Source organism: Motacilla alba, chromosome 6 (assembly GCF_015832195.1).
Source record: "Motacilla alba alba isolate MOTALB_02 chromosome 6, Motacilla_alba_V1.0_pri, whole genome shotgun sequence".
NCBI classification, from domain to species: domain Eukaryota; kingdom Metazoa; phylum Chordata; class Aves; order Passeriformes; family Motacillidae; genus Motacilla; species Motacilla alba.
The window spans coordinates 16265156-16292007 of record NC_052021.1 but is presented as its reverse complement, the minus strand read 5'-3'; the positions used below and the strand labels follow the sequence as shown (position 1 = coordinate 16292007).

Genomic DNA, 26852 nt, shown 5'->3' with positions numbered 1-26852 from the left:
ACTCAGCTCTAAGAAAACGGGCCCCTGACCAAACCTCAGAGAGTGAGAGCACTCTGGTCCTGGGAGCAGTGAAGGAGAGCAGAGACCAGCAGGCAAACCCCCAGCTTCATCCTTGCCCTTGCAAAGCCACCCAGGGAGCAAAGGCCACACTCGTGACCAGCTGGCGTGTCTGGGGGGAGGCTGCTTGTGCTTGCCAAACACACAGCAATAGCTAAGGAGAGGACATCTTCATGGCAAACTCCACCACATGCTATGTTTCATCAGCTGTGATCACAAGTATTAAGAAGTGCCTTTACTTTCACCTCTCCCTCTATTATTGTTTGGGGTTTTTCAGCTATGGAAGGATCTTTTGCAATGCTTTGAAATCTGATTAAAAATTACGAAGGGTTTGGGGTTTTGTTATTGTAGGGGGGTAAAACAATAAGACTAGCTTCCCACATCCTCTCCCTCCGCGACCCTGACACATTCCACACCCATGCAGTAATGCCTTTTAACCAAAACCAGCAGGTCGCAATATGCCAGCACAGTTCCCAGTCTCAGTATTGTTACTTTATATACCTATTGCTTCATGCATTGCCCACACATGCACAGCCTTATCAAAGGCCAAGCCAGCCACACACCCAGTTTCTATACCCCCGCCTGCTTCGTATCCAAGGAAATAAAATACACAAGATGGAAACAATGACATCACTCTGTAAGAATAAGGATGAACGCAGGACAGACACTTAAAAGAAACTTTGGGAAGACAGAAGTGGCTGTCTATTTCTATCATCCTAAAAATACCCTGATTCACCCTCAGAGCTCCTCCAGCTGCTAACCTCTGTCTGAAGGTTATATCTATTAAAAAAAAATCCTTATGTTTGAAAACCCTTACTTTTCGCGATTAAGAAGAGCTGAACTAACCATCTTAAACCAAGAGTTTTCACTGGCATTCTCAAGGTCTGATGTTAATACGTGTGCCTTGTTGCAAAGGGGACATACAGCCTCCAGGGAGCTGGACAAGTATTTGAAGACAGTCTGGGTATTGAATGTCCTTGAAGCTGTACTCTCTCAGGTCTTTCTCTACATTAGCTCACTCAGCAAAAACAGAGACCTGGACCCCACTGGCATCTGTGTCTTACAAAAAAAAACCCAAAACAAAACAAAAATACCCAAACAAACAAAAAACCAAACCAGACCCCAGGTCTGACAGGACTTGGCACAGTTCGAGGATATAGAGGCAGTTCAGCCCCTTGGGTACAATTGGGGCCCATGGGCCCTGTGTGGCCCAAGATCACCAGAGGGCACAGCTGACTTGAAGTTTTGCTGGTCTCTGGTCAGTATCATAAGCATTAAAATTACCTTAGCCATCACATAACTTCTCTCTTGCTGTGACCACTTTTCTCAAGAGACATTAGGCAGAAGGGAGAGACAGACATGTTATTTTAGTCTTTCCCACTGTTGTGAGGAAAAGATCTTGATGGGAAAATGCCACCGAGCTATCAGCCTTAGGATCTGGGTTAGAAGTGCAAGTGAACTAACTGAGTAAATATGCTAAGAAGACTGTAATTTCCTTCCTCTAGTGTTGCCATGGGCACCAAAACAAAGCTAGGTCAGCTGCTGAGCCATCAACACCGACAAGTTGCTGCCCCTTTTGATGAAATGCAATTTTGTCATCACTCTTGCCTCAGTTTAAATTAATTTAGAAGGAAAAGGATAATGGCAATGAAATAATAATAAGACTGTAGCTCTTTCACGGGCAAAGATCAGCTTAGACAATGAAATCAGTCTTCGGACTCAGGACTTCAGGGAATGCATGGGAGGTTGCAGAATGGCTTTTTATTTTCCAAAGGCAAATAAAAGTATCTTGAACGTACATTCCAAGTAAGGGAAAACACTTCCACCAGCATGATGCAGCATGTCACCAAATATCAGCCTCCAAAAGGATTACAGCACTAAACAAACAGTCCATTTCAAATGGGGTCAAAAATGTGTAAGCAGGGATCTTAAAATATGTAGCTAGTCATAGACAAGCTCTTAAGCACTGGTTCCTGAGACAAACTGAAAATTAAGTTATTTTGCAAGATTTTTTGCAAAGATCTAGCAGCTACATCAGTAAAATAGGAAGACAAAAAGAAGGTGGACAAGCATGAAAAACTTCTAAGATACCAAAGGTAGGAGAGGCAACACCTAACAAACTAATTCTAAGAAAGATGGTAATATATCTGAATAAGTCAATTTCTACAGCAAGGGTTTTAAAGACTTTTTTTTTTTGAGCCTGAAGTAAGGTTATTCACATGTATGATTCTATGTCTGCGTTCAAAGGGCTATGTGCAAAGCCAATGAGAACCATTGTCAGACGACCCTGGATCAGGATTTAAACAAACCACTTGGACTCCGCACATCCTATTTTCTTTGGTAAGTGAATTAATAAGTGTTCTGCACTAGACTGTTGCCAAGAAAAGCAAAGATACTGTTTTCACTGGCCAGCGAGTCAAAAAAACCTGAACAGCTCAGTTTTGCCTTCGAAGATTCAGCTCTACTCACAGCTTCAACCAGTCGTGCTGGAAAAATGATATCAGCATCTTTGTGGTAAAATTCATAGCAGTTTGCCATGTTGGTATACATACACATAGCATTTTCTGCACTCTGCTTCCACTGATTTGCAGCAGGCCTGGCCAAAACCCCTGATGATGCTGCAAAGACACAGCCCCAGAGCAACTTGGCCAACATTTGCCACACGCTCTGGCAGGAATCAGCATGCTCTCCTGATTTCACGCTCCAAGCAGAAAGACCTCACCACAAAACTTACTAGCTGTAGTCAGCTACTGAAAAAGCAAATAGGAAAAAACCCCCAAACAATCCACCAAACAACAAATCCCACAACCCTTCAAATTGATGGTATCCCTGACGCTTTGGCATAGCAGATTAGGATGTTCAGGCACTGTTATGCCTTAAGAGTAAATAAGAGTTTGTGGTTTGGAGACGTGATGCATCTCCCCTGACACTGCTGAGTTCCTGTCTGAGTATGCAGCCAGCGAAGCCCTTCAAAGTTAAACCCAGTGCTCTGAACAGCAGCAAGCCCCACTCACATACACAACTGCAAATTATTCAATCTGCTTTAATTTAAAGGAAGGGAATAACAAAAGACAAGACTTCTGTGAGTTTAAATGTTCCTTTCACACCAGGTAATAACTCCTCTAGCATCAGCCATCAAAGGGGTCAAAGCCTAATTTTCATGCAACCATTGATTCTTAGTACAAGATTAAGACAATGGTCACTGCTCAGAGATAAGCTCTGTATCATGAATTTCTCCACTCAGTTGTGCATCAAATTCTCCTGGTCAAGTCAGTTACTATCAATAGTAACAGTCAGTTGCTATCAATAAATTCAGTTGTACTATACTTAGAAACTAGCAGTATCAGGATATCTATCCAGTGGCCAGAGTTAGAACCAGGACTAAGACTTAGGAGGGAATGTCTTCCACCAGCAGCATTACTGCTAATTCCTGACCATCTATCCAGGCTGGACTGGGGGGCAAAAATGTGGTGAGGCAGTGAGTGACAGGGGAGTTCAGCAGCAGGTTTCTTGCTGCAGTTAACTAAAATTAGTGAGCTACTTTAAAATCCCACTTAGGGCATGTGTTGTGCTGTATATTTGATTTTATGGCATTTAGCTGAATTCTTGCTAATGGCTGCATTGGGAAATTGGTCTCTAGGATTAAGTCTCCTGCTGAATTAAATGACAGCTCTCTGCATCACTGCAGCAAAGCCTCAGTGCAGACTCTGCCCCACTCCTTTGGCAAGAGATAGCCCCCAAGTCTCAAGGTTGAAGCAGAGCCTTTCCAAAACCTGGCCAGCAGAAGGCACAGAGCAGACCTCAGCTCAACAGTGTCACAGACAGGTGTCACCACATGGCTCCAGCTCAAATGGCTCACTCTCACACTGTGCCTTGGCAGAGTTATGAAATACCTGGAGAATGCCGCACCGACTTCTCGGGCCAAGCAATACAGAGAAGTCTGATGTGAAAGAGAACATGGACAGATCCCAGGCCAAGGTCTGGGCAGGGTGTTGCTGCACATGTGCTGCTTTAGTCTCAGGTGCTTTCCAACCAAAACAGCCATGTTAGTGCTTAATTATTTGCAGAGTCAAACTAGTTTTATAATCTACTTATTTTGCTAGAAAGACTCACATGGTATGTGTGCTTGGGCTAGAATCCACTGGGGCCATGTCACTGCCCCAGTGAAAATCCAGAGGAATGCCATTGACTTTAGTGTAGTTATTTTAGATTTTTTGCAGTGCAGTCCTCTAAATCTAGCCCAGGCGATGCCCTTGCACAGGTCGCTGTTATTACTACATTTACTTGACAGAGGCAGCAGGCCAATGAAACAAGGCTGTCAACAGGTTACAAAACCAACTTCCTAGACAGAGGCTGCATGATCTGCCACACAGATAAAAGACGTAAGATCCTCGTGTATTTCTCTTCCACTTTCTCCACAGGTAGACTGCTAAGAGCTTACTGAGTAAGAGAAAAAAATACAAACCAAACCAAGAGAAAACACTGAGTGAATAATATTCCTCACCCCTAAAGTCTTTTCTATCTGTGACAACCAACTGGCTTAGTACAGTAGCAATGATTTACTGGGCCACACCTCTACAGTGCCTTCTGTGCCCTGTGGTAGGTGTGAGCATGCAGATGGAGACACCTCTGACTCAAGCAGGTTACTTTAGGCATGGCACCCAATTAGCTCTCCACAGCAGCAGGCTTCTCACCATGAGGGAGGGAGTCCAACTCTCAAGGCCTCCAAGGGCCACATGATCTCTTGATAGTATGGGACATGATGCTACCCCCAACACGATTAACAGAGTGGCACATGCTCAGCTCCTTGGAGGATCAGGCCCAGAACTTCCCTCACAGGAGTAAGAGGGAACAACAGCAGTTATTTCAGGACTTACCTGTGGCTCAGAGGCCAGATTCATCTTATAAGGATGTGTCTTTCCCTCCTCGCTTACAAGTGGTGACCAGACTTTTGCCTCCGTTCTGCAACACACAAATTTTGAATAATTAATCTGCTTTCATCAGTGAGCACCATAATTGTTATTAAAAGACTCAAAGTTCATCAATTTCTCAAACATTTCCGCAGTCTCTCAAATATAGCACAATCCACATCAGGAGGAATCTAGACAGCCTCATTTTAGGTACACAATGTAGGTGGCTTAGATAAGTGAGGTCCTTGGAGCAAGACAAGATCTCATTAGTGACTGTCCTGGCCAACTCTTTGTGACTCCACAGGCAACACATCAGGCATTGGCTCCCATCCAGGCTGTCAAGCTGGGGGTTACCCAAAAGCAGAAGCTGGAGATATCCTGCAGATGCCTTAATTAAGTGGGACAATTCAGATTGCTATGTGCTTCAGCTTTTATGGGTAGCCAGAAAGAGAATGATTCTTATCTGTATTGACTATACAAAGAACATTTTGTTCTTGAGGTTGGACTGCCTTGGAGATAAGCTAGAAATATTTTTTCATTTGGGGCTTCCGAATTTTCTTCTTATTTACAGTGGTATCCATGTTGAACAAACAGAAGCCTTTTGGAATGATGAAAAGAAAATGAAAAAACCCCGCCTGCAATGGGACTGAGAACTGAGATGACCTCATGTGACAGAGAAAGTCTACATAACCTTTACTGGTCTGTGGTCTGACCCAATTACTCACAGTAGTCTGAAACACAAGTCAAGATCTACAACTAAATCCAACTGCTTTTACCATCATCATTGTGGAATTTTGCTATGTCCCAAAGAATGACAAACAAGTGGCGAGGAAGAAGTGTAGTGCTTGGATTTGCTTGAAATATGTTGTGGGAAACATATGGTGCCTACATTTCTCAGAAGTAAAGACAGTAGTTAGCATCTCAGATAGATTAAACAGTGCCACTTTTCCCAAACTTTTGAAGAGTAGGGAATGAGTGACTGCAGTATTGTTGAATGAAAACTGCTGTTCAATGCTAAGTATTGCATCATGCAGCAACCAGATGGCTGATAAACTCTCCGGATGAGGTCTGAAAACCATGTTCTGTCCTCTTGACAGGGACCTTTTCTGGAAGCTGGAACTGGAAATAGATGTACTTCCTAGGTATTTGTGGGTCAAGGACTAGCTATAATTTAAGTGCTTAGTTAGCAAAACAGGAATGTTTCCATTGTGAATTAACTGGATAAGTGGAAAGAGATTTTTCAGTTAAAGAAGGAGGAAGAGAGAAGAAAAAGAAAAGGCTAACAAAGATGGACAAACAGGGTATAGAGCTACCCAGAATATATTCAGTCTGGTGTGCACCATTCTTCTAAAAGCCCTCCAAAGTCACAACATTTTTTTAAACAGCCCAAAGTTAGCTGAGATGTACATATACATTCCAGATATTTGCTGCATAAATAGTATTTTAATATTTGCACCTAGAGGGTAGCTCAGTGTGAGGAAATGGGAGGCAGCATGCTCAGCCAGGAAAGAAGTGTTTTATTTATCTGCTATTCCCTTTATTGCACTGTGGACTTTACACAGAAGAAACCTGAATGAAGGCTGCTGTGCTGTACCTCCTTTCACAGGAAAAGTACAAACACACAGGTCACACCTGATATGCTTTATGGGTATTCCGGTACAGCAAACCTTTGACTCGTAGTTATTGCATCCTGCAAGCCCAGCTGATACCTGACAACCCATACCACTCAAACGCTGCTGTCTGGCAAGCTGGGGCACACACAGACAAGTATGAGTAAGAGCTGCATGGTATCGGATCCACACCAATCTGATCATCATCTTGTCACAAGATGATGGTGTGACTGGATGGCCAACATGTCTCAGGTGAATACAAAACAACCATTCTCTCCTTGCTTCTGGGCACTCGTGCTTTAAGGTGCCTGAGGAGCCAGCAATTCCACCCAGATTATGGCTATCGAGCCTCACAAGGTCACACCCATTTCCAGGATGCCTGTATTTTCCACACCTGAAGACTGTTTGCACATAGGGAAGCAGGCTGATGATGAATACAAAGCCTTATTCCTTGGAAGCGTTTGTAGATCATGTATGACCAAGTTTCATCTCCTTTGGAAAAACAGGGGACACAGCAAAATGTATGGAAATGAGACACCCAGCCAGCCAGGCTATAAGCAAAGGGACATTGACTGGAGATGAAAGAGCAGCTCAGAGAGCATTAAACACTTCTGCTGCTTTCTAGCATGAGGCATCCCTGTGCCAGTGTTTGCAGCAGTGATCCAAGAACTTCTGAGGTAGCATTTTCTTTCACAGCAGTTTATTATAAGCTTTCAGAAGCATGAGAAGGCTTTATTCACACTGAAAAATGTAAGCCTAGAGCAGGGCAGTGTATGAATATGGAACAGAAACTTCCCCCCAGGCACTTGTTTTCATCCCACTGGCCCTCAGTGCGTTTGAGGTGCTGATCACACAGCACATTGGTCTCCAGAAGAGAGGAGGCAATTACAGCCAACTACTGCAGCCCATGGGGGGTTTCACCAAATTCTTCTCCTTTATTTATAAGCAAGGCAAATAGCTCAAGTTTGTTCCCCAGACTGCTGCCATACTGCTCTGTCACTGGATATAAATGGAAGCAGCAAGGTCACTCCAAGCTTTACTTTCAATCCAGTCTAGAAGTTATCCAAGCAGGAATGTTAAATAGGCCATGCATCTGTCCCTCTGAGGCAGAGAAGATAAAGCTTCCCTTTGTATTCACAACAGCTGCAGAAGAGCCCCCCAGCCACTCTCAGCAGCCCATTTATGGCCCCAGTGAAGCGGCAAAAAGGACACAGCTTTGCTCTCCCTGGCTCTACCCAGCAGATCTTTCAAGGCATGCTCCCCATCCCACCTGCAGAGCCCACAGTCTGTGGGTCTTAGGTAGAACCATGATGGTCCCAGCTCTTGGGAAAGTGTTCCAGGCTCTGCTTCTTGTGTCAATGCCTGTAATTCTACTGAAGTGGGGCAGGAGGAAGAAAAGCACCACCTAAAAGTTCACCTTATGTCCCACTGCTGGCCCAGGGCTTACTTTCTGCAGTGTTGGGAAGTGTGGGCACCAGGCACAGACAGCAGGGCAGGTTAGACTCACCGTGTTTGTATCGTATCCATATGTTTCCGTATCTTAGCTTCATGAAGGAGGGAACAGGCATCAGAGTAGACAGCTGAACCCAGCCTTGGTAACAGAGCTTCAGCTCACACCAGGCTGCTGCTGGTAATGGCTTTCTGTTCCCTAAATTCGAGGGAGAAGGCCCACAGCCAAAAAAACACCTCCACGCTGCCCTCAGCAAGGCTGTACCCCTGCCACTGAGCAGGGCCATGCTAGCAGGGCTGCCAGACCTGCCTCTCCACTGGTGTAGGGGCTGGATGTCCAACCGCCTGCTGGGGAATCCCATCCTGTCTGGTGAAAGCCAGGGGCTTTGGCATCCTTATCAGATCTCAGAAACTCTTGATAAACCGATGAATATTTATTTTATAATATGGTTTCTAATGCATATTCTTTCAAATGAGACTCCATCAGAGAGCAACACTCAAACAGTGAAGGAGACAAAAACATGACACAAACAAGCCTGAGAATGTTGGTCAGGAAAATTAACTGCAGGCACATTGATATACAAATTCTGTCATTTTTGCAGTTCACATTTCCACGTTGTTTCCTTACTACAGGATAGAGAGTAACTTAGACAGGGCCAGGGAATGAGCCATGCATCTCCTGTTTCATCCAGGCAGAAACCAAAACCCAGGATTAGAAAGAAATTTCTCTGATGCTAGTTTGGATGCAGAGATACTGGTAGGAAAAGAAGGAAGGAAACCACATGCAAGTCAAGGCAGGAATATGGAGAGGTATTTATGAAACAACACTTTTCAAGCAGCTTGTCTTGAACATGATGTAATATAAACATCACAAGAGCCCGGATTTTGCTATCAGCACTTTGCGTGCAAAGTTGGGCCATAGCTTCAAGGGAAAATCCAGAGCTGGGAAATGAGGGTCTAACTCTTTATGCCAGGAACTGTGCAGTTTCCATAAAGAAGAAAGGCACATCTACATTCATTCACATCTCATTTCAAACATTGGGATGGACACAACTAAGATACCAAGTAGCAAATAAACCCCAAAAGACTGAAAAGTTTCTTGTGTAGCACCAAGTTCTTTAGCGGAAAAATGAGGAAAGACCTAAAGAATTTATCTTTCACAATCCTCTCACCAGAGTTTTCAACAGGCGTTTTAATAAAGTTTAGAAACTAACTACAAGAGCTGTCAGGCTACCAGGAAGGTACCTTTTAATCAGCCTTTTAGCTGCAACAGCTGTCAAATGCAGGCTTTAAACATGAGTAGTCACTTTTAACAAACATCCATTAATGGACATATTCAGTTTGGCAAGCAAAACTGTACTCAGGCTGCATACAGCCTCCTGCCAATTCAAACAGCAATGACAGTCACAACTCCACAGAGACAGGAGGCCCCAAATGTATGTCTCCCTCCATGCATGGCCCTCTTGCATCTCAGGGGTCTCTTTATACAACCACTAAAACCAAAAAGGCAACCCCAGTTAAACTTCTGTGGCTTATTCTGTCTATCTGGAGCAGGTTCATGACAGCTACAAAGGCTAAGACACTGACTGCTGAGACTCTAACTAGCCAGCTGCAGAGTTAACTCTTACTGCCTCACCAAAGAGGCTGTAAAATCACAACAAATACCAATCTTGATATACCAAAATTACTTTGAACGTGCCTGTTGTTAGTAAAAGCTGCTGGCATGCACCCACAAGGGCTGGAAGCACCACACTGGCCATGGAGAGGTTGGGAGTGGCCACAGAGGGCCAGGCAACCTGCATGGCCTTATATAGCTGCACACTGAGCAGCTGGCTTTTCCCAGGGCCAAAAGCATTATTAGTAAGATGACAGAACTGGAAAACTCTTCTTGGCAGGGAAGCAAAAAAGCAAACCTAAATGAGTCAACGGATTCCACCAACTTCCTAGAACAGAAATCCAAGCCTATTGTGGCCTTCAGCAACTATTCCCCACAGCTCAGACCTGGGAACACATGGAGCAAGCAAGAGTGCAACCAAACCTAACCACACAAAATGAAAGGACATGACACATGTGCTCTCTTCTTCTTCATAAGCATCTACACATGATCCTTTCTGACAATCCATTTAACAGGTCCTGGTAGCAGACCTGACTTCCATGATCCTAGCACTTTTCAAAGAACAAATACATAGCTTCACTCCTTGGCGGCACTTTCAACAAATTAAAAGACTATTTTGCAATCAAAAAAGGTGCATTAATGTATTATAAGCTAGCAGCAGAGTAGCAGAAAGGCAGCTTGAAATTTGAGGAAAATGACAGTAGGAGCAGAACAAGACATTACATATTTGCAAACTTTTAAAAAAATATTCTCCTCTACCACCCCCAAACTGCCTCCAGACATAAAGGGAAGGACAGACTCACTACAGGAACACCTGTTTTGTTGAAAAAAACCCTTATATAAATATACACTTTTACCTTTGGGTTGCTCAGGGCTGCACAGTTCCACCACCCATCTGGTGACTATAGCCAGAGGCAAAGAGCCATTTGTTATAGAAATAATTTTCACCTGTGCCGCAATGAACATTTGTCTGCTTTTGTACATCTGCAGCCACAACAGAACTGTGTGTCAAATTCATCATGAGCACTTCCACTGACATGGGTGATGCCTGGATTGTTTGACTATCCTGTGAATTTTGTGGTAGGAGTATCTGTTTCTCCTGCACCTTCTTTGCTTTGAATGTTCTTTTTCAGGGAAAGCATCTTACTCAAAATACACTAAATTTCCAAAGAAAGTTGATAGTTGTCTCCAAGTTCCTGGACACATCTTGCTGCTTACCCCATTAATGGAGAGCAATGCCGGGAGAGGCTTAGCTCACCCCTAACATGTCAGTGCAGTGGTGTTCACACCCTAATTTGAAAAAATGAAATCACCAGGAAAAAGAAGCATAGCTCTTCTAAAATATTCAAACTTCATTTTTCCTATAGAGAGACTCAAAAATCTCCCTGTGAATTTCTCAGTTCAGCAACCAGGTAGGCTTGAGTTGACTGAAGCACTGTCTTGAGCTTGATTTTACACTGCTGAAAACACTAATGGAACATTTACTTTGATTTTTTGGTAACTACATTTCTCTTGAAACAAAAAGCAAAATGAATAAACAAACAGGCTCAGAAAAGAGCAGGAGCTGCTAGACACAGTGAGTTCGGTGGGAATTTGTTATCTACGGCAACATTGTTGAACATCCACTTTGGAGGCAGAAGACAGACCTTTCCAACTCTGTTCACAAGTCGAATAGCAAAGCACCTGGCAGTGCCACTTAGGAAAGAGTATTCAAAGAAAGCAATTTGTGGCTGGGTTTTAAATCCTAGGAAATTACGAGATTTGCCCCTTTGGGTGAAAAAGCAGATCAGGCATATTTTCTTCAGCTAGAAAGTTGATACGTTTTTAATGGTGACTTGTGTTAGACAAGATTTCCTGCCTACAATCTGATCTGAAATATTTTTGGACCGTTACCATTGCTAAGAAAAATAACGAAACAGGAAACATTGGAATGCTGTTGATATACACAATCAAGCATACAGTGCAAACAGCATTTCCTTTACCAGAAGCATTTAGGTCCTTTCAATTCTCTATATTTACACTTCTCTTAAATAATCATTAGTAAGCCAAACATGAAGACATCTTAACTGCTTGGCTGTCGTTAAAAGAGAAGAGAGTTGCCTATTTGAAGAATACACATGTATAAAGATTGTTTTGGTTCACAGAAGAGCAGATGAAAAAGACAAGCATAATACTTTCATGAAACACTCTCCTAGCTTCCAGCTACTTGCAGCTTAAAGGCTTTCTGCAGCAGAGATACCACCATTGTATATATTATCCTTTAAAGATTTGACTCGCACTAATTCACCCGCTAGGGTCTTCAAACCACATACACTCATCACGTGTACAGCACAGTCACAAATGAAGTCTCCACTGTCACAACAGTGTTAATCCTTTGGTGAAACTGAAACACCTGGCGTGAGCTCAGACCTGTGTCTGAAATCCACCTGGCACAACCTTGTTGCCACACTGAATGCAGGTCAGAGAATATTTAGCATGGGTAATCATTTAAATAAGTAATCATTCAAAATTCATCAGCTAGCAATTTAAAAATCACTAAGGACTTAAGCTTTCACAAGACATCTCTCCAATGGTGAGTAGAAAAGGAGGACAGGAAAGACTTCTCACTCGAGAAAACCTAGCACAGCTGTGCACATCCTCCCACCAGCTGTGTAATGTTCCAACCAGCACAGCTCCTTGGTACAATTGATTCAGCTAATGAGCTACAACTGCACAGAGTGGAGACCAGACCCAAGGGGTGCTGGTATTGCAGTGCAAATGATATACACTCCTTTTCATACTCAGCCAAATATTTACGGAGCTACTTTGACAGAGAAAAAACTTTCAGCTCTGACCTGTGTTGTGAGCCTTCCTCACCAACTATATTGTATGGTCAAGCCTTAGTGACAGAACTGTGCCCACCAAAGCTCAGGAAGCCCAAGCCATACCACTTGGCCAGGTGGAACTCATTTTCTCCAAGAATCTTCCAACCTCTCCACCCCCATGGCAATGTCCTTCCCTTCTTCACAGAGAAGATCATCACCACACCACAGTCTGTTTTCCTCACCCACTTCCCCTTCCTTAAGCTGAGCAGGAAGATGAAGTATGGCTCCAGGTCTTTTAAAATGCTTTCTCTGTCACCTCTCTAGGCATCCTCTCAGGGCCTTTCATTTTAAGGCCTTAGATTGTAAAGTAAAGAAGTGCTCCTGCCTCAGCAATAAAGACTACATGGCACTTCTGACCACTGAGTGGAGCTGCATTTAGACCAACACAATTATGGGGCCTAGGAGGAGACACTGGGCATTAGGGATAAAATATTCTCAACAGAGTACAACCAGGAAAGACAATATGATGTACACAGATTTTCCATAGAGCAATGGGTAGTAATATCAAACTCTAAAGTGTAAGAAGTCAGATCACTGCTTTCACATTCTTGCAGTTTTGACACTCTTCCCGGCCTTCTGTCAGCAGAACTTAGTGATCAGTACAGCAGCAGAAGCATCCAACACACACTCATGCTACCTCATTGAAAGAGGGTCTTGAAAGAGTTGAGTTGTGTAAACTGAAAGCCCCTGCACAATTTTACACAGCTGCAGATCCAGCTAGAAATCTCTCCCATGGCAGCTTCCAAGCCCAAGGCCAATGAAATGTGCATAGGGTAGCTATAAACTTAACGACTTTGTAATTAACATTAGCAAACACATTTTACAGACTCAATGATCTGTAAGAGTGAACTTGCCCGCAGGCTGAAAGAGCCCTTGCCTCCCTTCCTCTTTCCCAGCCAGAACCATATGGCACTGGTTTACCAAGTCAAGCAGCTGGATTTTTGGAGAGGAAAAGGAACACTCCTTTGCAGGAAGATTACATGCTGCTAAGTTCAAGGCCAATATGAGAAACTCTGGGGTTAACAGGCTGCTGCAATGTTCACTACCCATTCACACTGCCTGCACTGTGCTTCCACCGTTCTTCCATCTGTGAATTCCCTTAATGAACCATCAGGCATTTCTTTTGGCCAAGACCCATCGCTTCTTCCTGGACTGGGAAATGCCTGCTGAACTCCTGGCATTGTCTAAGCCATGGTAAAGACTTCTGTTTATCACAGAAAAGCCCTGAACAAACTGAACCACTGTGTCATTTAAGGCATGCTTTTGCACTCCTTTTGAAAGCACTTCCCCTGCATCTGCCCTGAAACTGATAGATGATCATTCTTACGGAAGGCAGGTACAGAAAAAACTTGCTCCAGAGCCACTAGAAATGCTATACTGCATCTACCACCTGACTTTGAAAAGCACCAGTACCTGCAGCTGCAATTCACACCAAAAGGAAGGATAGATCCCCAGCACCAGTTCCTTTTAGTAGCAACGGCTCAATGCAAAGCAGAGCCCTGCCTTCCCACCTCCATTTCCTCTCCGAACAAAGATGGCCTAACAATAAAGCATGGCTGGGGAAAGGAATGAATCTCTCCATTGCTCCGCAGTTCAAGATGGTGGGAAAGCTGAAGTCAGCCTGTGCTCTACACTAGTGGCAGAAATTGTGGCTCAGCTGTCACCTGCCTTTGGTTTTTCAGGACTTCGAGAGACTGACGCCTAAGAGGAACTTTGTTGCACCCTGGGTCATCACTGTTTAAGGCTGACAGTGCTGTTTGATCAAGAGGCTTAAAAATGTACATTTCTGAGTCTGTGCTTGGCAGAAACCAGGCAGTTAATCAGCTGGAACTACACATAAGCACATATTTTAACTGCTAAAGGAATGCAATGAAGGAAGGTCATCTCTGGTTACACCTCCTCTGCTATGAGTGAAGTTTTCATGAGACTATCTTTGGTTTCTTGCAGTCAGGAGCCACAGAGTAAGTTGACAGACCCTGCCATAAATTATCAGCCAATTCCCCACATGGAAAGTTGTTTTCATAAGGGCAAAGTGCAGCAAATGCAAGCAGCATTAGGATTAAAGGATAAAATGCAGTTCCCTCTTGCTAGCTGGCACCTGCCAGACAAAGCACTAAGAGGTCAAATTAAACCAGCGAGAGGTCTACTGTCAAACCAAAACACAGCTACTGCCCACCCTGCAATCCTCCCTCTCTCCAGCCCCAGTCTCACTCAGCTACGTACCTGCTGACTGTCAGAGTCAGTTCATCTGTGCAACCCTTGATTTTGTTTTGCGCCTCAAGGTGCGTCATGTTGTCTGTGTTCACTCCATCAATGGCTATGATCTGGTCTCCTATACACAAGTTGGCTATTGCAGCTTTGCTGCCTGGAGTTACCTAAGAGAAAGCAAAAAGAATGAATGGACTTTCCAGGGAGGAGATTTCCATAGCAACATTTAAAAAGGAATTGCAGAAGTTGTGTTTTTTCTCACTGGTATCTGGAAGCAAAAAAGGTAAAATTAATGAAAGTAAATTATAAGAATAAATTTATCTAGGTCTTTTAGATAAAGTTTTTTGTTTCGGCACCCACAGATAGAAATCTGGAGAGAGAACAACAGGTAAATAACAAAAATAATATTTTCACTCAAGGCAATTCTCATGCTAGAGAGCAAAATCATAAAGAAAGCAACTATGTTCTTTCCTCAACAGAGAAGTGCTCTCTGAAACAGAAGGTGCTGAGGACAGACAGAAGTCCAAGTCCAAGAACAGAGGTGACAGAAGAGTATCAGAGTCATTGCAACACCAATGCCAATCACAAACAGCTTTGCCTGCATTACAATTTCATTTTTTTTCTTCCTTGAAGGAAAGGTTTGGACTCAAGATTTTGGATTGCTTCTTTAGTTGTAATAATATGTTTTTTTCCCAGAAACAGGTGCAACACACATTTACTGACTTCAGCAAGATCAATCCCAAAGCAGTGTATGATCTACGCAGATTGGAAGGGGGAAAGGCATCAGAAACTTCATCCTTAAACCACAAGTTGTCAATAGTGTCTGAAAAAGTAGAAGCACCAACCCCCATTCCTGATCACAGCTCACCTTGATACCTGTTGCCACATTGCATCTCCCTTTCCTCTCCATGTGGTTCCAGACAGTAGACACTATGCAGCAATGCCATCAGTATGACATTCTGACATTCTTAATGAAAAAGGTCCCAGCTAAAACTTGGCATTTTCAAACAAATCAACTAAATGGCTTCTTCATTTTACCCTACTTCTTGTAAAGAGGTGTCCTCTTAACAACTGAGACCACTTTGGGCCAAAATTATTGCTTGGGCAGAAGGTAAATAACATAATGTTTGTGGCTTTGCAAACACTACATAAGATTTTGTGCAGTTTTAAAGAGTTTGTGAAAGGAATGTTATGATTTCTATGGGATTTCATCCATTATTTAATAGGCAGAGGAAATGAGAAGGGTGGACTGCTCCCAGACATGAGTACAGATTAAAACATGCCTTGCAGCTGAGACATACCTCATTTATGAGTCCATTACAACTGGTATTCATTCTACACATTCATGCTAGGTTTCAGCATGCTTGAAAGCAGCTGAGCAAACCCAGCAGAGCTTTCAGACATAAATACCATTCACAAGATTTAGAAATCCCTCCTAACTAGAGTTTGGTTGGCAAATCATTGCCCCCAGGGAAACATTCCCCTTCTAGAGGTGTCACACATTAGCAGCAATCACTGTTTTCCCTGGGTCAAATCTGAAGCTGTTCATCCTATCTCCTCACAACTGCAGTGGGCTATTTTCCCCAACCAGAAGAAAAATCACAAGATGTTTTTCTTTTTTTCATCTCTCTACTAGGAAAGTGTTTAATGGAAAAAGGAAGGACATAGAAGTGGTTCACTGATGCCCAAGCTGACCAAGGTGCTCAACATTAATTCAAAGAGTTCAGATGGGTCCACCAATAGTGAATGACTACCTGCACACCACTTTGAATGCTACAAGCAGTCTCTGAACTGACAGAGGAAGTGCTGGTGACAATACCAGACAAAGCACCAAATGGATACAGAAATTCTTACATGTGAAGATCACCACCTGCCAAGCTGCAGCCCTCAGCTGACCGGTGACCTATCGAGGCCATTGAGTGCAGTACGCAGCCACTCCACTGGATTCATTGCCTTGAGAGTACCTCCTGTAAACCTTGCGACAGGGTGTTGTGGTTCAACCCCAGCCAGCAGCCAAGCCCCACTTAGCTGCTCACTCACTCTCCCACCTGCAGGACCAGGGAGAGAACTGGGAGAGTAGAAGTGAATACTTCTGGGTTAAGATAAAGACAGTTTAACAGGGAAAGCAAAAGCCACACACACAAGCAAAGCAAAACAAGGAATGAATTCACTCCTTCCCATGGGCAGGCAGGGAAGCAGCCATCCCCAGGAGAACAGGGCTCCATCATGCACAATGGTGACTTGGGAAGACAAAAGACATCACTCCAAACATTTCCCCTTCCTCCCCCTCTTTATATACTGGGCATGATGTCATGTGGCCTGGCATATCCCTTTGGCCAACTGGAGTCAGCTGTCCCAAGCATCCCCAGACGCCTCACTGCTGCACTGCAGTGCAAAAAGCAAAAAAGGCTTTGCTTTGTGTAAGCCCTGCTCAGTGATAACAAAACCATCTCTGTATTATCAACCCTGTGCTCAGCACAAATCCAAAGCACAGCCCCTTACCAGCCCCTGCAAACAATTCTACCCAGCCAAAACCTGCACACAGGGGCAGTTTGCAGCTCTGAAGAAATCCTGAGCACTGATAGCTGCCTACAGTCCCCCCAGATTTGGGAGCTGTCATTATAAAATCTGTAAGACATATCCCTAAGGATATCATTAAAGCAAAAGGGGCCTGCAGGAAACAAAGTGTGGGTCCTTTCCTTATCTCTGGACCTTAACTTGGTTTCTCGGGGCCTTTATTTCCTCTGCTACCAAAGGAGGGAGAGAGGCACATTACTGACCCTGTGAGGAACACCAAGCTCAGTACACTGTTACCATGATTCCTTGTCAATCAGATAAGCTGCCAAAGGGTCAAGAACAGCGGATTAACACCAACACTGGAACACTGCTGGAGACTGAGCCATACAGCTTGCTGTATTTCAAGACTGATAATTATACAATATGTGACAGGCTAGTAGAAGCAATCATGTATCAGCAGGAGCAGCTAAGCCACAGCAGCCAGGGACACTGAAATACTGAAGCTTCCTGAAGAATCCCCAACAGCCACCAGGAAGAGCAGCTGGCATTCACAGCGATGTCTCAGTGCATTGCCAGTGCTTGTGGTGTCAGTTCCCTTCTGTGTCCACTTCAGAGGAATTTGAAATGCGAGTGCTCTTCTCCATCAGATAAGAGCCACTGGTAGCACAGGGGCTATTCCATGCACTCAGGTTCTCATATAATCCTCTCTCCTAAGGACAAGCTACAAGGTTGGACAAAAATATAAAAGAGATGTGTATCTGCCAAAAGTAAACATATTTTAAAATCCAGCTTCTTCAGGTCTGGAAATAACTTGCCCTGAAATGCAACCTTCCACAAACTACTGCCTACAACATCCAGCTCATACTGTCTGCCAGGACTGTTCACAGCAAACATGTCTGCACAAGGGCAGGGTATGGAGGGAACCCATCCCCCATCCTTTTAGGATGATTTATAGCTACTAATAATGTTCCCTTCCCCCCTCACAGTAAGGTCTGGGCTTATCTCAGTGCTGCCAAGCAAAAGGCGTTTCTGTTATTAAATGAGGAGCACAGAGCTGCCACTGTGATGTTTTCCTGCTTTTATTTTTGTTACATACCTGCCTGGTCCATGGGAAGCAGCAGCAGCAGGCATGTGGCTGGGGGGAAAGCAGGCAGAGATGCTCAGAGCGCTGGCAGCTATCAGCCAGCTTAAACAAAAGGACTCCAAAAATGAACAAAAGCTTCAGGCAAGCAGGGATCCAGTAAATTTTACACCTGAAACTGCTCTGCTCCTGCTTTCAGATGATCTAAAGCTTTGTCCCAGCCTCTCTTACCCTTCCCTCTTGACTGAGCATGGAGCAGAGGCCAGCAGGAGCCACGGTACCAGCAGGCAGTGACTTGCACATCTTGTACAGGTGGGTGAGGCAGTACTGCGGAAATAGAGCTGCACTTCTGCATGGATAGACGAGAAGGGCTGAAAGACACTGCAAGGAACAAATCTTGTACAAGTCACAGCTTGGGCAAAGGCACAGTCTCTTGTGTCCTTCAAAAGAGCTCCCTGACTTGGTTTGGGCTTCCTCCACTGTGCTTGAGCAGATGGGAACATGGGCAGACTCACAAGACACCGGGAACCTCCCTGTTCCAGAGACACCACGGTTGGGTGAATAAAGCTCTGCACACCTTGTAACATCATGGCCAAAGGGTTCCTTTGGAAAGGAGCCATGCCCTACCTTGAGGTGATTGTTCCCAAGCAATTGGGTAATGCTGCCGTTTGGTCATTTTGCTGTTGAACAGACAGTGCTGAGACAGGCAGAGCAGAACTGATTCATATGGTGTCCAAAATAGGTCCCAGAGTGATGCTCTGTTTGGGTGGTGTTCTGTGTAAGAAATCTGGGCTACTATGGAAATATTCTAGATACTTACAACCAAACTCATCAAACTACATCCTTGATACCAACTCAGACATATGTGCCAGCATATGGAAGAAACAAATAATCCCCATAATCTACAGGTTTGATTGTGCACTATTTATTCATGCAAAACTCAATGCAGTAGATAACAGTTTAGACCAGTTATAGGCTTGGACCACTTTTTTAAAAACAGGTCCCACAGATTCAGGATTGGTTTGGATAGAAGAAAAAACTACATTTCTTTCTTATACTACAAAGTGAAGTTTTATGCACATGTGCCCTCTTGCACACACACTTAGGGCTCCATCTTGCCAACACCACCAGAACTTTGCACGACTCAGATGCCTATCTCCCAGGCAGCTTGCTTGCTACTACCTGCTTGTACTGGTGGCCAAGCAGCAAAGAAAGTGCTATGAAATATCAAGTCTTCAGAAAGTCTTTGGGCAAGTACATTTACAATAAAAACCACTTTGATTCAGCAGCAGGAGAAACATCTGGCTGCTTATTCAGCTCCCAGGACCTCTTCATAAAACTTCTGTCTGTCCCAGAGCTTGCCAAACACAACTACATTTTATATTTGATGTAAAATATATTTGATGTAGAACCTCCATACATGCTATCTGACAAGCTCTGCAGTCCCTGGACAGAGGTATATGGTGCCTTTGTTCCTCCTGCAGGCAAGGATCCAAGAGGCAGCAGTGGGTATACTGAGGGAAGCTGCTGCCCACAGCAAAAGACAGGGAGGAAGGGTGGGAAGCATTTTTATGAAAAGCAGCATAACTCAGCTCCCTGTGAGTCAAGATAGATGGGTGGGTCTAAAATTCATTCAATTTTTTCTGGCCTTCTCCCCTCATCCATTCTGGCACCCTACATGCTCACTCTGTCAGCTCTTCACAGTTTCTCACAGACCCTGCAGCCTCCGGCATCACTCCTCACTCCACACCTAAACACACTCAAGAAGTGATGAAGAGATAAGAAATGAGAAAATTAACATCAGCCAAGAAAAAAGATCTGGAGAAACTGCACCTATGTGTGTTTGAGAGGAAAACCCAGCTGGGTCATTGCTGGAAAGGACAGACATGAAGTAACATACTTCCAAGGCCACCAGTGACAGCCAGACATCTCTGACATTCACTTTAATCCTCCCCACCCACACACACTGCTTTTTACCATGAGTAATGTCCTCAGCACTGGAGTATTATGCTAAGCAGTCGAAGTTTCTCCCAGCAAAAGCATGCAGCTGGGTCAGCAGAGATCAGAGGCTATGAGAAAATTCAGACAAGCACATTCCCCACCCCTTCTCTTTAGGGGAGCAGGAATGATATCCCTTACAACTGGCTCCAGGAGAGCTCCCTTCAATGCTGCTCCCATTCTCTGCAGCATCACAGTCTGGCAAGGCTGCAGCCCAAGCCTCCCTGCCTGCTCTGTGCTGGCCCAGATCACATCATCACCAGGAGACAACAAGGAGAAGGGGATCATACCTCTAGCCTGTGAAACCCCTGAGCATCTGCCCACCCCAGCAGGGTCTGGGCTTCCACAGCACAAGCTCCTGTGGCAGCCCAGCCCTCACCCTCCTGCCTGCCTTCATGTCCTACCCTGACAGCCAGAGGAGCTTTGTTAATGCAGAAAGGGGAAGGCATCAGACACTGCACAGAGAGGGCTGACCTCAGTAACATGGTATAAAAAGACATGGGTGAGAGGATTTGCTCAGACAGATGGTCAAGGAGTTACTCAGCCTCACAGCTTCTTTTGCAACATGTCCCATATTAATACAAACAAACAAGAGATTTTTTAACAAGGCCTCAAAAACAGCTGAGTCTTTCCTGATGGTTTATTTCATCCTCTAAATAAATCAACACATCCAGTAATCAGCAACCATACTGTAGTCCAGAACAACATCAATTATTTATGCAGTTTAGGGCTCCTATAATTTCCCTGTTTTTACTGAAAAAAAAATTTTCTCCTATTATTTTGATGCTGCACCCTTCAAATCCAATTCATTTTACATAACCATATACATTTCTTGATGGACAAAGTAATTTTTGAGGGTGAAAGGTACTAAGAAGCCTGCAGCCATACATAACTTGACATCTGGGACCAAAAAGAGCTTTCTTCCTCCCAAGAAGTCCAGCATTTGCTTTTATCACCTAAAGTGCTAGGGCTTAAAGTTCTCACATAATGTTGAGGCTGGTACATTCACTCCAAATGCAGAGTTCTCTCTTTAGGCCCTTTGGGGAACTTGCCCAGAACAAGGTGGGTCAGACATCATCAAAAAAGATTATACTGGTTGCAAGGAAGAGGTACAGAGAAAAGGGAACTCCAAAGTTTGAGTGACATCAAGCTGCTGCATAACCACCGACAAATTAATCTGAGTGTGCGCACTGAGGAAAAGAGAACCGTGGCTCCTAGGAAAGACAAGAGTAGTGCTCCTGCATGTAGCTCTGGTAGAAGGCATTTGATTAATAACCCAAAAATTGTAAAAGTTTTTTTCAAGGTAAAAGTGTCCCTCCAAACTCAGGAAACTGGACTGGAAAAGATCGAACCTGTCCTTGCCTCAAAGCATTTTGCATTTACCCCAAGAAAATTTGCTGCTTTGCCCTTGCTACAATTAGGGAAGATTTCTTTTCATCCAAATCCTGATCGTCAGGGAAATCAGAAAAGTCTTTTTGACGTCTCAGCAGCCATTTGTACCTTTGAAGCACAGGATTTTTCCAGGAAACTGCCAGGATGGATGTTGATTTCAAAGCCTGTAGGGGCACAACCTCTGCTCTTCACAGCTGGTGTGCTCTGACAGCGCAGACAGGACTGCCACCAAGCAAAGGCACAAGGCATCTTGCCGTCCTCTGAACACCAGCCCAGCCACTTCTGCAGGGCCAGAAGCTCTTGGCAGGTGACACCAATGACCAGTGCTCCACAGGCCCCTATCAGCTGTGTAGTTCTGGAGCAGCTCTGCCTGGTGCGGCACAGCAGGGCTGCTGTGCCACAGCTCCTGCCCCACCCGCAGCCAGGTAAACATCCGAGCAGGAAACATAAAGCCACCTTCACCTTCCTATAAAGCCCAGCAGCTTTCCCCAGCTGCCTCCCTCTGCCCAGACAGCCTCAGAACAAAACCCCAGCACAATGCTGAGATTTGCAGTCACAGGCACAAGAGCTGGACCGCATGCCAGAGGAGCTGCAGCCATAGGTGTGCACAGTGGGGACCAGCCAAGGCTTTCCAGGCTGAGGAGGAAAGCCAGCCCAACCCTAAATCCTATCACATCCACCACACCCCATGTTTCCTTTGGCAAAGGAAAGGCCAAAAGGTTCCACTCTGGGAGCAGAGGGCTGCCCGGAAAGTCCCAGTTTTCTTCATGTCTCAGAAAAACAACCTGCAGCCAGAGTCTCTTTCCACCTGGGGAAGAGGCTGGAGCCCAGCTCCTAGGGCAGTCACTTGTGCCATTTGGCTAAGCCCTGGCATGCACCAGAGGGAGGACAGTCTCCACCCATCCCTCAAGCGATGCCCATTAGCAGGGTGTCCCCTGCCAGCAGGGGACCCCTCGCCACCAGCTCTGGGATGCCTTTGCTCAGCAGCTTCCTACAAGGGTTACTGGCTGACAGGGCAAGGATATCAGCTGGTACCAAAGCTAAACCTGGTATCTTTTCACACCACAGGATTCAGACCCGTGATTGATTTCAGACCATCAAGTCCAGTTTTACCACTAAATCAAGCTTTAAGTTTATAAAGCTGGTTCAGAAGGCCGTGCTTGAAAAGAAAACCAACACACTCAAATACCTAATTAAGATCCAATTCTGTATTTTATATAAATAGTTTTTAAAATATCACAAATAGATAAAATATCAGACTAAGCAGGGATAAATTCATTTTACAGTGGTCAAAATCAGCAACAAGCATCATGTTGGGATTTCATCTTTTTAACATATTTACATAACTGAGCTGTCTTGAAACCATTTTTTCCATCGGAAAATTGGTTTTATATGAAAATGTCCAGTTTTACAGACTCCGAGAGACACTCACGCTTAATGGAGCTGGGAGGTTTTTGACAGGACAAAACAGCAAACATCTGCTCTGCCCATATTTTGGGTCAGATGCTCAAGATCACCACCACAAACCACAAAAATCATCTCAATAACAAGGTTTATTAGACAGTTCCATGTATTCAGCTGGAAACAAAAAGCCTCAATGTTTATCAAAATCAAATGCAACCAAACAGGCAACAGCTCATGTTACCTGAGGAATGGAGGGGGATGGGGTCTGTCAACTGCACTGCTTTTCAGACCGCTCCATTTCATCAGCGGCTGCTTATACAGCGTGCTGCTTGCTCCCTCCATCAGCTCCCAGCCTCAGTGGGATTTAACTGAGAGCTATCCTGTGCATAGGTCAGCTCTACAGAAACCATTACCCTGTATGTATTGTGCCCATTCACATCTCAGAAAGAACTTCTCTCAAATTCTACCCCACTGACTCACTGCAGAGTATCACACAAAGAGCAGTAAAGACAAGGGCCTTTCCTACTCCTGTAAGGCAATCCAGCAGACTTTGGCCCAGAGTTCATTACACTAAACACAAGTTTGGGGTTTCTTCTGAACAAAGACTGCAATAAACTGTCCACCAGAACCCTACAGTTTTAAAAAGAAATATAAGTCAGAAACATCTGTGAAGCATTTGTCCTAAAGAGACGGGAAACTCCACAAGAGTCTCATGAGCAGCACTTGTGAAATCTCCATACTCGGTTCTTTCCAGGAAGACCAGTCCAACACAACCAAGAAACCAGAAGTGTTCTCACAAAAAGATGCCTGTGATGTATTTGAGCCTGAACACATATTTCAAGTGGTAAGTGAGGAAGGGCAGTGACAAAAGACAAGGTAAAAGCAGTTGTGGAAATGCCACACTCTCATCTGCTGCTCCTACAAGGCACAACCAGAAACAGGTACCACACAGCCACTGTCAGCCAGAAGCCCTTGGCCAGGCTGCTCTGGTGGCTCCCATGCTCATGGCACCAGTGGTCCTCATCCTTCTTGGACCCAGGACTGCAACACCAAGTTTCAATGACTTCCCCCAGAGAGCAACCCAAACAGCACTGCCTCCCACCAACACGACTACATTCCAGCGCAGCTGCTCCCTAGCTGACTGGGGAGCTTGAGAAGCCAAATGCCACTAGCAAGGAGCTGAGGCACAATGGTGATGAGGGCCATAAATACCAAGATAAACTCTAAAGCTTAACAGCTTTAGACAAGGATGATGGTGCCAGAAGCCAAACATGAGCTACTGGAAGGCAATGCAGGCTGAATTTAGGCACCTGGTTCAGAGAGTGCAAGACACCCAGTTCAGGCCCATACCCGGATGGACATCTCTCCTGGCACCCCACCATGCCAGCACATGGAACAGCTTGGTGATTTCATCAGTGCATCACTGGGACAGGCTCCACTGGCTACATGGGACAGCACTGACACCCAAACTGCAGCACTCTCAGTGTCAGGATGCTGCTGCTCCCCACGCCCAGGACAGGCAGCCCAGCCCTGTGCACCCCTGCTAACAGCGCTCCTCACGAGCACATCTGTGCACCCACCCGCCTCCCGCCAGCTTGCAGCACAAAGAAAACATAAGTGCTGAGGAGGGAGAGCTGCAACCTCCCAGGCTCCCAGGGTAATGCTCTTATCACAGGTTACAGCCTCCCCACCCTCTCACCTCTCAGGTAGCCCTCCTATCTCATAACACAATAGGACAAAGGCCCTCACAACCCCTGGGCAGATGTCAGTCCTACGGCCACAGCTCATCCCATCCTGTGAGGAAAGACGGGCTCTGTGCCAGAAATGTCTCTGGTGAAAACACAGGTACCAAATAAAATAAGCAAGAATACGTAAAGTCATCACACAAGGAGGAACAGACTTTTTAAAACAGGCCAAAACTGGATCAGATATTTTTTTACATGGTAAGGGGAAGACTTGCCAAGAATTTCACTCCTGAGCCCAGGAGAGAAATCCAGGAGTCTTACGAGCAAACCACAGGAAAGATTAATGACTTGAAGTCTGGGAGGGGAAATTAAAAGTGTCAGAGGGGTCACAAGAGAAAGCCCTGATAAGAGCTGTTAATTGTCAGCATTTACGTCACCACGATCGGAGAGGCTATTTTATTACATTTTAGTCTCTAGGGTCAGGATTTCTCATGAGGTGGTTATTTTTGCTGCTTTGCTGATCTATGTCCCTTGGTATGTGCCTATAAGCATTGATAGGAGACCAAGAAGAGCTAAGAGCAGGTAGGGCTTTAGACACCCTTCTGCCTGAGAGTCTTTGCTGGAAGGAAATCGCAATAATTACTATAACAATGAAGTCAATATCACTTCCCTTACAGTAAAGCTGCTTTCATGTCCCAAAAATGCTTTAGAAAAATGAAGCATTATTACTGTAATTGAAAGAGATTACACAGAAAACTAGTAACTCACCCCCCACCCCCCGTGGGTTTAACAGCACTTGTGAGCTCTGCCCTTCGTGCAGCTGGCAGCTTCCCCGTGGCACCTGGGCTCCTTCAGGCGGTGGGACCCCATGGCAGGAGATCCCGTGGCAAGAGGCATTTATAAAAATTCACAAGTCTGACCATCCTGGTCTTCTTTAAGGGCAGTAAATCCACGTAAATTCAAGTTCTGGCACCTTCCACTTCCCGCAGCCCTTCCTTACCTGGGGCATGCGGGCACTTCGAAATTGTGCAATGGTGGCAGATGCCAGAGCCCCAGGCTAACAGCAGCTCGCTGGATGCCTCTGTTTAGCCGAGAGATTGCTGGAACTAGGAGCAATCTCTTCGTTCCTATTTCCATGGGGGAGACCTGCAGCCAGCCCCGACAAGAGTCTCTGTGCAGTGCACCCCACCAAAGCCGAGCAGGAGTTTGGGGCTCGGGGCGCCACACACGAGTCCGCGGCCCTGGTCGCCTGCAGGGCGGGGCAGGGCCCAGCTCCCAGCCGGGCCCAGCACCTGTGGGGACAGGTGGGGACAGGACAGCGAGGCACTGAGCACCGGCATCTCACAGCCAAACGCTGGAGCAGAGGAGGGAAAAGCCATGTACAACGCTAAAATTGTTCCAATTCAAAATTTTTGCTATTTCCTAATTTCTCTTTAAGGGGGGGAGGGAGGGGCGGCAAGAAGGACTTCGAACAGAGCCGGGCAGAGGCACCGAATACACCTTAACATGGCTACTGTAAACAAAAGCTCTTAACTATACATGGCAAGCAAAGCCTGCGAGCATTCAGCCCACCTCGGTGAGACGGGTTCCCGCAGGGTGGGCTGCCAGACCCGAACCAGAGGCTCAGAGGATTCCTACTGCCGGCAGGGTCCCTACGGACAGGCTGAGGAGGGAGGCTCGGTGGGAAGCAAAGACCCCGGTCTGCTACCGGTGAAGGGGCTGAGTGTGCCACCACTCATTTCTCCGTAAACATAAAAAACCCAAACAAACTAAAAAACAGGGGGGGAAGAAAAAGACAACCCCACCTCCCGCCCCGGCTCTGCCGTTGTGCCACCTGCCAGCCCGAGCCGACCCCGGCCGCCCCCAGCACCGCCCGCCGCAGGCCACCCTACCCGGGAGATGGCGAGAGGCTGCTCGAAGTCGCGGCCGCCCACCAGGCGGAAGCCCCAGGGCCCGGGGCCCGAGAGCACGATGCGGTGCGTCCCCATGTGCGCGCTGCACCTCGCGGGTGGCTCCGACAGCCCCGCCGCCCGCACCGGCCGGGCCCGGCCCGCCCCCGGCC

General features: G+C 45.5%; 1 protein-coding gene across 1 annotated transcript in view; it reads right to left on the bottom strand.

Moving 5' to 3' along the window:
- Positions 1–26852, bottom strand: part of PDLIM1 (PDZ and LIM domain 1) — a 43807-nt gene extending 16955 nt beyond the window's left edge. The window contains exons 1-3 of the mRNA XM_038141120.1: positions 26683–26852; positions 14729–14880; positions 4935–5019 (exon numbers count right to left, since the gene is read on the bottom strand). Of these exons, the coding sequence (XP_037997048.1) occupies positions 4935–5019; positions 14729–14880; positions 26683–26778 (333 nt within the window). The 5' untranslated portion in view covers positions 26779–26852. The remainder of the gene's footprint in view (positions 1–4934; positions 5020–14728; positions 14881–26682) is intronic.